This window comes from Borostomias antarcticus, assembly GCF_949987555.1.
Source record: "Borostomias antarcticus genome assembly, chromosome: 5".
NCBI lineage: Eukaryota > Metazoa > Chordata > Actinopteri > Stomiiformes > Stomiidae > Borostomias > Borostomias antarcticus.
The window spans coordinates 25,651,171-25,662,084 of NC_140238.1; the positions used below are offsets into that span (position 1 = coordinate 25,651,171).

The following is a 10,914-nucleotide window of genomic DNA, read 5'->3' on the forward strand; positions in this document are numbered from 1 at the left end:
CATTGGAATGCCCATTAAGACCTCTTCCATTTTGCAAACTCATCAGTGCTCTTGACAGCTTTGACATCGCCGACAGCAATGAGCATCTGTGCCAGGTAGTATGTTGTCATAACGATGACCTTTCCTTGTTCCAGTTGTTCCGTCACCTTGAAAACCTGGAGCGCAAGCGTCAGGTCAGATGCCATGAAGATCAAGCTACCAAGCACAGTTATTACTCGGCAGGTACGGAACGCTAAGGTGGCCATTACAACGATTAGAGCAATGTATACTCCCACTGCCGGAGTTAGGACTGCTGAATCTGGCGTCTCCTGAAGGAAGGGAAAGATGTAGATGTACGCGCCCCCTCCCAGCAGCCATAGGAGCACGTAGAAGAGGGGAGACAATGAAGAGGTAGAAAGAGTGGAGTAGCGAGCTGAGAGGAAGGTGACCGAGTATAATAGATGAGCCAAGGCAAAGAAGGCCATTCCTGTGGGTAGGAACAGAGACAAATGTTAGCTGTAGTGTGTTTGCAACCGTAAACTTTAATTTCATTATCTATGTATTTCATTATGTTCTCAACTGAACCATCTTCATAGATAAATGTACACAACAGATGGTGGGAGACCTGAACTAATCCTATATTGGACAACGAGGTCTGAAACTTGGAGTTTGAGATGAAATGCAACTTTAAACTTACAAATGCTTACTGTATGTCAAATGTACCATAACATTAAATTATGCAGCCCAAATCAGTATTTTCAGTTTAGTTAAGAGACAACCACCCTGGTCAACCAGACTGATAGTTGCATTCATTTCTTGAAGTGAAACAATGTGAGCTTACAAAACCAGGCTAGTCTACCAGACTAAGTGCTTTCTAACTGGTACAAGACAACCATATCACTTACCTTGTAGTCATAAATGTATAATGCTAATGTCATGTTGTAATATTGCCTAGTGGCTTTCTGTCATTGTCAAAGACTACTATTAATTAAATCTGCTGTAAAAGGCAATACATTTAATACATCTGCCTGCTAACACAGGCAAAAAGAAAGAAAGAAATGTTTTCACTTACCATGAAGGAACATCTCAGGCCATATAAGACAGCAGTCGCCAGCAGCAGAGAACACCAGTCCCCCGGCCACACCCAGGAGACTCTGCCCCCCATTTTGGCTGATCACCAAGAGTGCCAATAGGAGTACGGGTGCCACCTTGACACCTGCAGCCAGGAGGGAGGGTGAGGTATCAGGGATCCAAAGGTAGAAGTAGGTAGCAGTGGCCAAGAAGAAAGGCAGGAGAGAGAGAAACAGAACACAGGACTGAGAGATAGTGAGGGGCAGAGGAAGAAACAGGATGGTTGACTTTAACAATGGATATGATGGCAGCAGTGGTGTCCAGTATATATATTGACACCATAATGTAAATTAAGGGCTAAACATATCACAGAATTGGCCATGTCACATGTATACTTGTAAGTAGAAGATGTACGGTATAGTGCTCTGTTGAGCAAAGACTAGTTTCATAGAGTGTGTGTGTGCGTGAAAGAGATAGAGGTTGTACCGTGTTCCTCCGTTGTCTCCTGTCATAGGCATCTGTCTCAAGGATGTCCATTTGTCACCACACAGAACCAAATTTGTTTGTTGCTCAAAGCAAAGTTGACCCTCAGCAGTATATCTGTGTACCGGTAATATGCAGGTCCTTTCCAATGTTATAGTGTCTACAGTGTTCCCTTCCCTGTTCCACTGTTATAGTATCTCTATTTTCCCTCCTTTTCACCTTATCCCTCCTCTCCCAGTCCGTCGCTGGGTCTGTTTGTGTGTCTCCCGGTGTTTGACCACACTGAACTTTGGACCAATCATAGTGACACGTTATCTGTCAGATTGTGCTGTCATAATCGAGCCCCCTCCTCCCCATCCAGTTTTCATTTTCAAACAGTTATCCTTGACTTCTCCACTAATCCAGATTGGTGACATCATCGGCCAAAGAGCAAAGTTGAACTAGACTGATATAGCATGGCTGCGTATGACTGAACCAGGTCAAAACTTTCAGATCTTAGGTAGGCCTGCTCAGAATACAGAGCAGTATTACAGCTATTGCACAGCTCTGGATCGGGGGGACTGGCGTTTTGAGGAGAAAGAGCAAGAAGACAAATGACAAACCTCCTTAATCTTAAAAATCATGTCTGAAATCCAAACAGTACAATGCCTGAGTAGGCATTAGCATGTTTATTCTGCATAACCTGGGGCTCTTTGTTACTCCCTCTGTCCCTTGTTGACTGCAGGCAGAGTGAGTGGCAGGCAGCACAGAGGGCAGTGGTGTAAAATGTCATTGACTATGAGACTAAGAAAAGCTCTAGAGTTTACAGATTTTAAATGAATGAATAAATTATTTCGTTTATTTCGGACATTCTTAATGGACCTTAAATAAGCTATTTCAAATTGTGTGAAAGTACAGCAAAGAAAAACAAAACAAGAACAAAAACAGCACAACAACAAAAAAACAACAAAAAACATATTAAATGCATTTCACACAATAAAAATGTAAACACTTCTATGTCTGAAAAAGGAATAGGCGGAAGCCAAAGGCTTATTTTAGCCTCTCCTTTGCAATACAATAAAACACCCAGAATATCTGCAACAGAAAGGAAAAAGAGATCAACAAGGCATTTAGGCTAAATTATAAAGTAGCATTATTTTGCTTTTTAGGGCTTTTCTAAATTTCAGTAGAGAGCTACACAATATCAGGTAATCACAAAGGTTATTCCATAGTTTAACTCCTGAGACACATCTGGCTTTAACAATAATTCTCGCTTTACCTGCTTTAAACACATATAAACCTCTTAAATTATAATTTCCTTCCCTTAACATAAACATATAATACAAACAGGCAGGCTTTTGCTCCTTACACGAAAGACAATTTCTAAGGTTTTACTATACATCATATCTACAAATTTTAAGGTGCAAGACTTAATGAATAGTGGATTTGTTGTTTCAAGGTAACTGGCTTTATTTATTATTCTAATAGCTCTTTTCTGTAATTTAATAATCAGATCTATATTAGTTTTATAAACATTTCCCCAGACCTCGACACAGTATGTCATGTGTGGCACAACAAGTGAAAAATACAATATATGCAAACATTTCACATTCAACAAATCTCTTGTTTTATACAGAATACCAACAGATTTGTCTAATTTACTTCTAATAAACTCTATATGTTGCTTTCAGGACGTTTGATCTATAATCACACCCAAGAACTTAGTTTCATAAACTCTTTCAATTTCTGTTCCATCTAAATTCTATTTAATTTCACAGTCAGCCGCACCCCTACCAAAAACCATAACTTTAGTTTTGTTTTCATTTAGAGAGAGCTTATTGGCAGATTGCCATGCCTTTGACATTCTACTTAATATTACTCATACATACTCCATAAGGGCGAATGGATGCAATCTAACATGCCCGCCACTCAACGTAAACACAAATAAACAGGATGTGAGGTCTCATTGCTTAACGCATCATCCCTTTGACATTCTACTTAAAATAAATACTCCATAAGGCTGAATGGGCACAATTTATCATAGCCGCCACTCAAGGCAAATGCAACACAATCCACTTAATGCTACCTGCTGACTCAATCAAATATGTGTGCATGTCCAGATGAGCTTTACTTCACCACCTAAAGGGAAGTGGATAGGGCAGGCAATGACATTTGTCCAGAACTATCAAAAGAACAGCTGTATGTACACCCATCAGCCATAAGCCAGGCTGGACCTGGTCTGGTTTAACTCTACGGTGACGTGGCCAAACTATGGAGAGCGGTGGAGGCACGCAGACAGTTTTGAAATTGAGTTAAACTAATATATATTTACATTATTCTTGGATCTTGGAAAGAATACAAACTGTTTTGCAGCTAATCTGCCTGGTAGGAGTTTATCTTAAGCTAGTGGTGATACTCTCATGAACCCAGGATTGACATTCAATGGGATCTCGTGGGGCAGGTATGAGCCTCCCTAATATGAGGATACAGCTGTAACAGAATAGCATCAGTGCAGATTGTCTGGGGCCAGGCACACTGGAGGAGCACAATATAATGTTCAGGGTGACTAGGGCTGTAACTATTACACATTTTGCTAGACAATTAATTGTCTCAGAAATAGCGATTAACAATATAATTGTCAAAAAATGATTTTTTTCTTTGTTTGTTGAGTGGAGGACCTAATGCACCTACCTACGTGACTTTTAGTGATTTTTTTGCGCTTGCAAAGCATGCCCTGGAGAGAGGTTCCTAAGTACTGGAAGTGTTCTTGAGCAGTGGCGTTTTATACAGCATGTTAAAACATACAGGGGAACTACAGTAGGCCTATTCTTGCTACACTTCAACAAAGGCCAATAATTTGAGTGAATGTGTGAGTGAGGAGTGAGTGAGAGAGTGAGTGAGAGAGAGAGACACAGAGAGGGAGGGGGAGAGAGAGAGAGAGAGAGAGAGAGAGAGAGAGAGAGGGAGAGAGCTATAAACTGAGCAGAGGGTTGAGTCCCATCTCCCAGACCAGAGCCTCTGGTTTGGTTTAGGTACTTGCTAGCTTTGTTAGTTAACTAGCTTGCTTCTAGAACCTATCATACACAACAGCCAGTGTCTGGAACTGCAAACATTATGAAATAGAACACTGTTGGCCTGGTTTGCCAACTGCCCCTACATGCTGACAACGGAAGTCTGCTCTCTCCAAGTACCCTTATAGTTACGAATTCTATTTGTAACTGTAGTGTAAGGTAAGCTTCAGGGACAACAACACAACAAACACAAGACCATACACACAAGGAGGCAGAACAAAACCTAGTGACAACGTGATCAGTGTACAAAAGTCTCTGGTGGTAGTGCAGGGGCAGTCACTGGGAGGGGAGGTGAAGCGAACCGGGGGTCCGGGGCATGGGCGAGGTTCTGGACCGGGAGCAGGGGGCGAGCAGAACGAACCAGGGGTCTGGGGCAGGGGCAAGGGTCTGGACTTGGAGCAAGGAGTGAACAGAGTGAACCAGGGTTCCGGGGCAGGGGCGAAGGTCCAGACTGGGAGCAGGGGGCGATCCGGGCCGGACCCGGCCTGAACCATAACATTATGGATTCACTGGCAACACATTCCCAGGCCACAAGAGGCAGCACATTATGGTGCCAATTGTCTCCTCAACACTAGGGGGACTACTTCCTGTTATAAAATGTGTTGCCATTGTCTGCCAATAAGCTCCTGTATATGGCCAGCTGGTGGAATGTTGTCAATCTTAACTGCAGATGGACATATGTATGTGGCAGACTTGATCATTTTCAGTCAATTTTGCTGACTGAGAAAAACAGCTTGGGAAAACTGCAACACTCAGCAATCCTTGCATTGAGTGGGTTCAAAACGAACAGCGGTTTCTCTGCTACTCTCTGCTTTCTCTGCTACTACTAATAATTAACAGGGCTTGTTCTAGTCAAATTTTGACCCACAAGCCCTTGAGTATGGGGTCATTCGGCGTGCAGTGCTTAAAGGCAGCGGTTGCAGAACCAGCGAGAGTGGGGTGTGGAACATACCTGTGAGTAAAGAGGTTAATGTTGTGAAATGGAGGCTGAGATGTCTGATCTGATCACCTATGAGAAATAGGGTCTGATTTCAAAGGCATGAGAGAAATCTAGAGATATGGTGTGAACGTACAGGAGACAACAAGGTAGGTTGAACGAAGAGGGTGAGGGTAGTGGGAGAAAAGGTGTTTTTTTGTGTGTGTGTGTGTGTGTGTGTGTGTGTGTGTGTGTGTCTTGAACCTTGAACCTTGTGTGTGTAGTAATAGATAGAGAGAAGCAGACAGTTCACTTTGTATGTTTTTTGTCTTCTTTCACTGTAGAGATCATGGCTGACAAGTCTGTGGTGATGAGGATTGGAATTGTGGGATATGGGCATTTAGGTTAGTCCTCTCATCCTCCGTTGTTTCCTTCCAGCGTACATCACATCTTTCTGAACTGAATCACTGATTCATTCAGTTCTATGCATAAGTATCTCTGTGTACTCAGTCTGATGTTAACAGATATTAAGTGGTGCATTACTGCCAGCAAGAAAAAAATTCCCTCCCAATATGTCAGTTATTACGTTATAATCAGAATGTTTTCCCGTTATAACTAAAAAAAATGTTCTCATTATAATATGATACTTTCTAGTTTTAACAAGATGAAGATCTCTGTTATGTGATCATGTTTTCTTGTCCACCAGTCAACCGTCACATACAATAAGGGCAGATCAGATGTGCATTGGCCAATCCTCTGGCTCTTTTCCAGCTGTTAATTCCACCATCCATTAGTCCACTATCCAGTTCACCAAACTACCTAAGACCATTCACTTATGTTTGCAGACGTTTGGGGCGAACACAAAGCTAACATGTTAACTGAAAAAAGTGTAAAATAGTTTGCAAAGAACGTTTGCTAAGGAATTGAAAGTAGACTAGGCTAAGGGCTACTCTAGACACAAGACGATGGCAGAGGATTTCCAAAGGCAAAAGTGCGAAATTGGCAATATTTACACACATGCATACACTCGGAAACGGTCAGGCACTGTTATATAGTCTGATGGCTGCTGGCACAAAGGAACCTCTGAACCGCTCCGTATTGCACCTGGGTGAGATAAGCCTGTGGCTGAAAGTGCTCCCCATCTGCCACAACTCACCAGCTTGTTTGACTCCACAGCCTTGATGCTGCCTCCCCAGCAGGCGACGGCAAAGAGCAGTGTGCTGGCTACAACAGACTGGTAGAACATTTGCAGCAGCCTGCTACACACATCGAAGGACCTTAGCCTCCTGAGGAAGGACAGTCTGCTCTGTCCTGTCCTGTAGAGGGCCTCAGTGTTGTCAGTCCAGTCCACCATCTCAACTTCCTCCCCCTAGATAGTGATGGGTGTCGGAGGCCTCTTGTTCCTTCTGAGTCCACCACCAGCTCCTTGGTCTTGCTGATGTAGGAGCTGGTTCTCCTCAGACTATTCAACCTGAAAGGTCTTGGGACCAAAACATTGTTTATAACAAAAGTAATTTTGCTAAGGACAGTGTGCATTCAAGCTGGGTATCTGGAGTTGTGGACAGAAAACACATCACATAAGAGATCTTCATATAACAAGAAAGCTGAGTTTTCCCTTCTTGCTGGTGGCAAGGTGGCGCCACTGTAGATAGTAAACGCATTACAGTGGACATCCTACATAGAGGAGCTCTTCATTGAATACAAATAATATTCATTCTAGGCAGAAAATGAATCGAACAACATGCAGGTTAGTAAAAGCAGAAACACTGTGGAATAATAGGAGTAATTGTTAGAGTTAAAGGTAGCAGTAAAGTATAAGTATTGTGCTGTAGACTTACTGTAGAAGAGGAAGCACTAGTGCTACCACTGTGCTGTAGAAGTAGATCATAGAATGGACAGACACTTCTCACTGTTAGATCAAAGAATAGAGATGACTGTATCTATTCACATCAAATGCTCTGCATTTCCTCCTCTCTGCATGTAGGGCAATTCTTAGTGGAGAGGATGCAGAAAGAAGGGTCTTGTCTGGGCTTGACTTTGGCCTTTGTGTGGAACAGAAACCCAGACAAACTCAGGGGTTTAGTGCCTGAAGACATGATTCTCCACAACCTCTCAAGCTTTAAAGAAAGGTTGAGTGCCAGACGTGATATGCAGTGAACCGCATTTGAATTACACACACACACACACACACACACACACACACACACACACACACACACACACACACATACACACACACACACACACACACACACACACACACACACACACACACTTCATGACCCGCTAACACATATATTAACTTTAAATGGAAATTAATTACACTGGAACTGCAAATCCAAACTGCTATGTAATTATATGGTATTATGGTTTAGCAGTAAGGGTTGTTACACAAGAGGAATAAGGTATGGGGGAGAGACTCACCCAAACTCATACCTGAGCAAAAGAGAGAGACCGCCATACCTTGTTCCACTTGTGTAATTTACACTGCTAAACCGTTAAACCTATACTACAGATATTGTTATGTAGATACACAATTAATCCAGATATTAGCTGTCTGCATTAATGATTAAAATGTGTGTGTGTGTTGTACAGGGGTGCAGATGTGATCGTGGAAGTATGCCATCCCAAAATAGTACAAGAATTTGGAGTCAGTTTTCTCTCTCAGGCTCATTTTTTGGTAAGATACACATCTTTCTCAGATAATAAAGATGTCCTTTCAAAGACATGGCTGACCATGTACAGAGAATGGTGTAGTACCAAACTGTGTACCCCCCCCCCCCCCCCTCCAAACACACACACACACACACACACACACACACACACACACTTTAGGTGGGCTCTCCCTCTGCTCTCTCGGACCAGCATCTAAACCACCAGTTGCGTCAGGCAGCAGAGCATCATGGGAGGACACTCTATGTCCCCAGTGGTGCATTGTGGGGAGGTCAAGACATTCAGAGGCTGGATGACAGTTCAGCGTTGAAGGTGAGAAGGGGGTGGAGGAGACAGAATGATTGCTAAAGGATGAATTTCCTTTGTCTTCACATCACCTACCTGTTTTCCAGCTTCTCTCTCTATCAGTTGCACCTTTAAAGGACTAGTTTGGTATTAATATCATAAGCCCTGTTATAAGGTTATTTACGATCATACAACTATCCATATAAAAAAATGTATAAATTGTGCACTCTTGAGATAATAGTGCTTATTGCTCTTGTCACAGCTAAGTACACAATGGACATATATGGACATATAAAATATCCATCAAAAAACACCATAAACGTTTTCAGAGACAGGAAACTCACCGACTTCACCGCACAAGACCGCTAGTGAGCAACAGAAAACAAACTATCCAAAACCATTCATAAGTAGGACTACAATATTTCCAGTTTCTGATTAATCTAAACATCTCAGGCTTTGGTGTCTATACAAGTCAATTGATTTAATACATGATGAATAAAACCTGATACGAAGCATACTTTGTGACAGTTATTTATCAGAATATCAATGAACACCAGTGACCACTCTGTTTCCTGTCTTTTAAAAAGAGGTTATGGTGTTTTTTGAAGGATATTGTATTGTATAAGCCCATAGAGATCGATTATGTACTTAGCTGCGACATGAGCAATGAGCACTAATATCTCAAGAGTGCACAGTTTGTAAAAAAAATTATATGGATTATTGTATATGATTGTAAATAACCTTATAATAGGGCTTATAATTCCAAATACCAAACTAGTCCTTAATGTTTTTGTCCCTGGCATAGGCTCTGTTCATCCGGATGTCCAAACATCCATCTTGTTTCCGGCTAACGGGAGACGTGCTCTCTGATTGGACAGAAGGAGAGGGGAGGCGGGTCTTATTTACTGGCTCGGTGGCTGAACTCTGTCCTGTTGCTCCTAACAACGTTAACACCATGGCAGCAGCAGCTGTTGCTGCAGGAACGCTGGGCTTTGCTGGGGTCCGAGGAGAGATTGTGTCTGACACAGCGTGAGTCTACCACAGTTGACTGGCCCTAGAGTAGTACTGTAGGTTGTCAGTGATTTACAGTAGGAGAAGCACAACACTTCTTGAATGAATAAAGCATGGAGAGTTCCATGACCCATGTATAGTCAAATTAATGCAAAAGGTATTTTCAGTGTCAATAAAAAATAAAATAAAAAAAATAGGGAATTTCTGCTTTATTGGGGATAGGACAGTGTGAAGATGGACAGGAAAGGTGGGAGAGAGAGGGGAGCACATGCAGCACATGGCCCGGGCTGGAATTGAACCCGGGTCGCTGCAGTAAGGACTAGTCTTTTGGTATGCCCCTTGGCATGATGAGCCAATAGGGTGCTGTATCGACTACAGTTTTTATGTTTTTAATTATTTATTTTAAATGCGGACACTACTTTTGGCACCAATTTGACTCCATACCCATGCACCACTTTCCTCTCAATGCTCAGGTTAAGTGACTACCATGTGGTGGAGGTGGAGGTGACAGGGGCTAATGGCTTCTCGGTGCACACAGTGAGGAAGAACCCAGCCAAGTTGGGTGCTGTTACTGGGAGTGCCACTTACAACTCTTTCTGGAGCAGTTTATTGGGTAAGTCCTGGGCCTTGTTTGACGCATCCTTCCCTCCTGTCAGTTTTGAGAAATGACTGATCTGATGTCAGGAGCGCAGACCTGGTGTTAGAGCATGTCAGGTTTGATCAAATCTCAAGGAAGGAAGCAAGGAAGCAAGGAGGTGTATTCAGACATGTACTTGGCTTTTGTAGGTTATGTTGCTGAAAGCGGCTTTAGTAGGTCATCCTTAGCACCTCCTCCCCTGGAAACTCACAGACTCAATTGATTGGATAGTTGTGGCCAGAGAAGAAAAAGTAATTGTGTGATGAGTTAGGGGTCAGTTTCATAATTCAGCAAGTATGTGAGGGAGTATGTTCTGAAAGTCAGTCTGAAACCATGCAGCTTGATCTGTGCTTTCTTTTTAGTCTTCTCTCTCTCTCTCAGTTTGCAAGGGGCATGGTGGTCGAGTTTACTTGTGCTGAGGAGTGTGGGATTGAAGAGGACCTTAAACACACATGCACTCAGATGAGGATTATGGTTCTGAGGGACTCCAATTGGAATGAAATGCAGATGCAGATTTGCTATAATTGTAATTAATTTAACCTCAATGAATGTAATTGAAATGTTAATTAAACACATAAATCACAAAAGCCTGAATATGCCTCTAAATGCTCCCCACACATTGATTATGGCTTTTGATTCTTCAAATTATTCTATGAACAAATATGTTGTAAAGTTAGGAGAATTATTTACAATTTTGAGTGTTGGGTGTCTAACTTTTAATTACATATTTGTAATTATATTCCAATTCTTTACATTAGAATAAAGATTGCCCTACCCTGACACACGCCATTGGTCTTTTCAAAGGTCTT

The 10,914-nt window shown here is 42.3% G+C and overlaps 2 protein-coding genes across 3 annotated transcripts; one reads left to right on the forward strand and one right to left on the reverse strand.

Annotated features, from left to right (window-relative positions):
• Nucleotide 1: 1 nt before the first annotated feature.
• Nucleotides 2-1,771, reverse strand: tmem86b (transmembrane protein 86B). Its single transcript, XM_084438743.1, has 3 exons — nucleotides 1,537-1,771; nucleotides 1,052-1,295; nucleotides 2-466 (listed from the first exon to the last, which is right to left on the reverse strand). The coding sequence occupies exons 1-3, from the start codon at nucleotides 1,585-1,587 to the stop codon at nucleotides 15-17; spliced, it is 747 nt and encodes a 248-aa protein (XP_084294869.1). The 5' UTR covers nucleotides 1,588-1,771; the 3' UTR covers nucleotides 2-14.
• Nucleotides 1,772-5,481: 3,710 nt separating this feature from the next.
• Nucleotides 5,482-10,871, forward strand: aspdh (aspartate dehydrogenase domain containing). 2 transcript variants are annotated; one of them, XM_084438086.1, is made up of 8 exons: nucleotides 5,482-5,537; nucleotides 5,844-5,903; nucleotides 7,484-7,628; nucleotides 8,095-8,179; nucleotides 8,335-8,484; nucleotides 9,263-9,486; nucleotides 9,942-10,081; nucleotides 10,487-10,871. In XM_084438086.1, exons 2-8 carry the CDS (start codon nucleotides 5,849-5,851, stop codon nucleotides 10,522-10,524), a joined length of 837 nt encoding a protein of 278 aa, XP_084294212.1. In that variant the 5' UTR covers nucleotides 5,482-5,537; nucleotides 5,844-5,848; the 3' UTR covers nucleotides 10,525-10,871. The 2 variants fall into 2 exon arrangements, with proteins under 2 accessions (XP_084294212.1, XP_084294211.1); XM_084438085.1 differs by having other exon boundaries at nucleotides 5,489-5,669.
• Nucleotides 10,872-10,914: the final 43 nt, after the last annotated feature.

Excerpts from the sequence above, each read along its gene's own strand:
- tmem86b (XM_084438743.1), bottom strand. The coding sequence starts at position 1,587 with ATGGACATCCTTGAGACAGATGCCTATGACAGGAGACAACGGAGGAAC. Across the intron at positions 1,296-1,536 it reads GGAGACAACGGAGGAACACG|TCCTGTGTTCTGTTTCTCTC; the intron begins GTACAACCTCTA and ends ACTATCTCTCAG. Across the intron at positions 467-1,051 it reads GCCTGAGATGTTCCTTCATG|GAATGGCCTTCTTTGCCTTG; the intron begins GTAAGTGAAAAC and ends TCCTACCCACAG.
- aspdh (XM_084438086.1), top strand. The coding sequence starts at position 5,849 with ATGGCTGACAAGTCTGTGGTGATGAGGATTGGAATTGTGGGATATGGG. Across the intron at positions 8,180-8,334 it reads TCTCTCAGGCTCATTTTTTG|GTGGGCTCTCCCTCTGCTCT; the intron begins GTAAGATACACA and ends CACACACTTTAG. Across the intron at positions 10,082-10,486 it reads TTTCTGGAGCAGTTTATTGG|TTTGCAAGGGGCATGGTGGT; the intron begins GTAAGTCCTGGG and ends TCTCTCTCTCAG.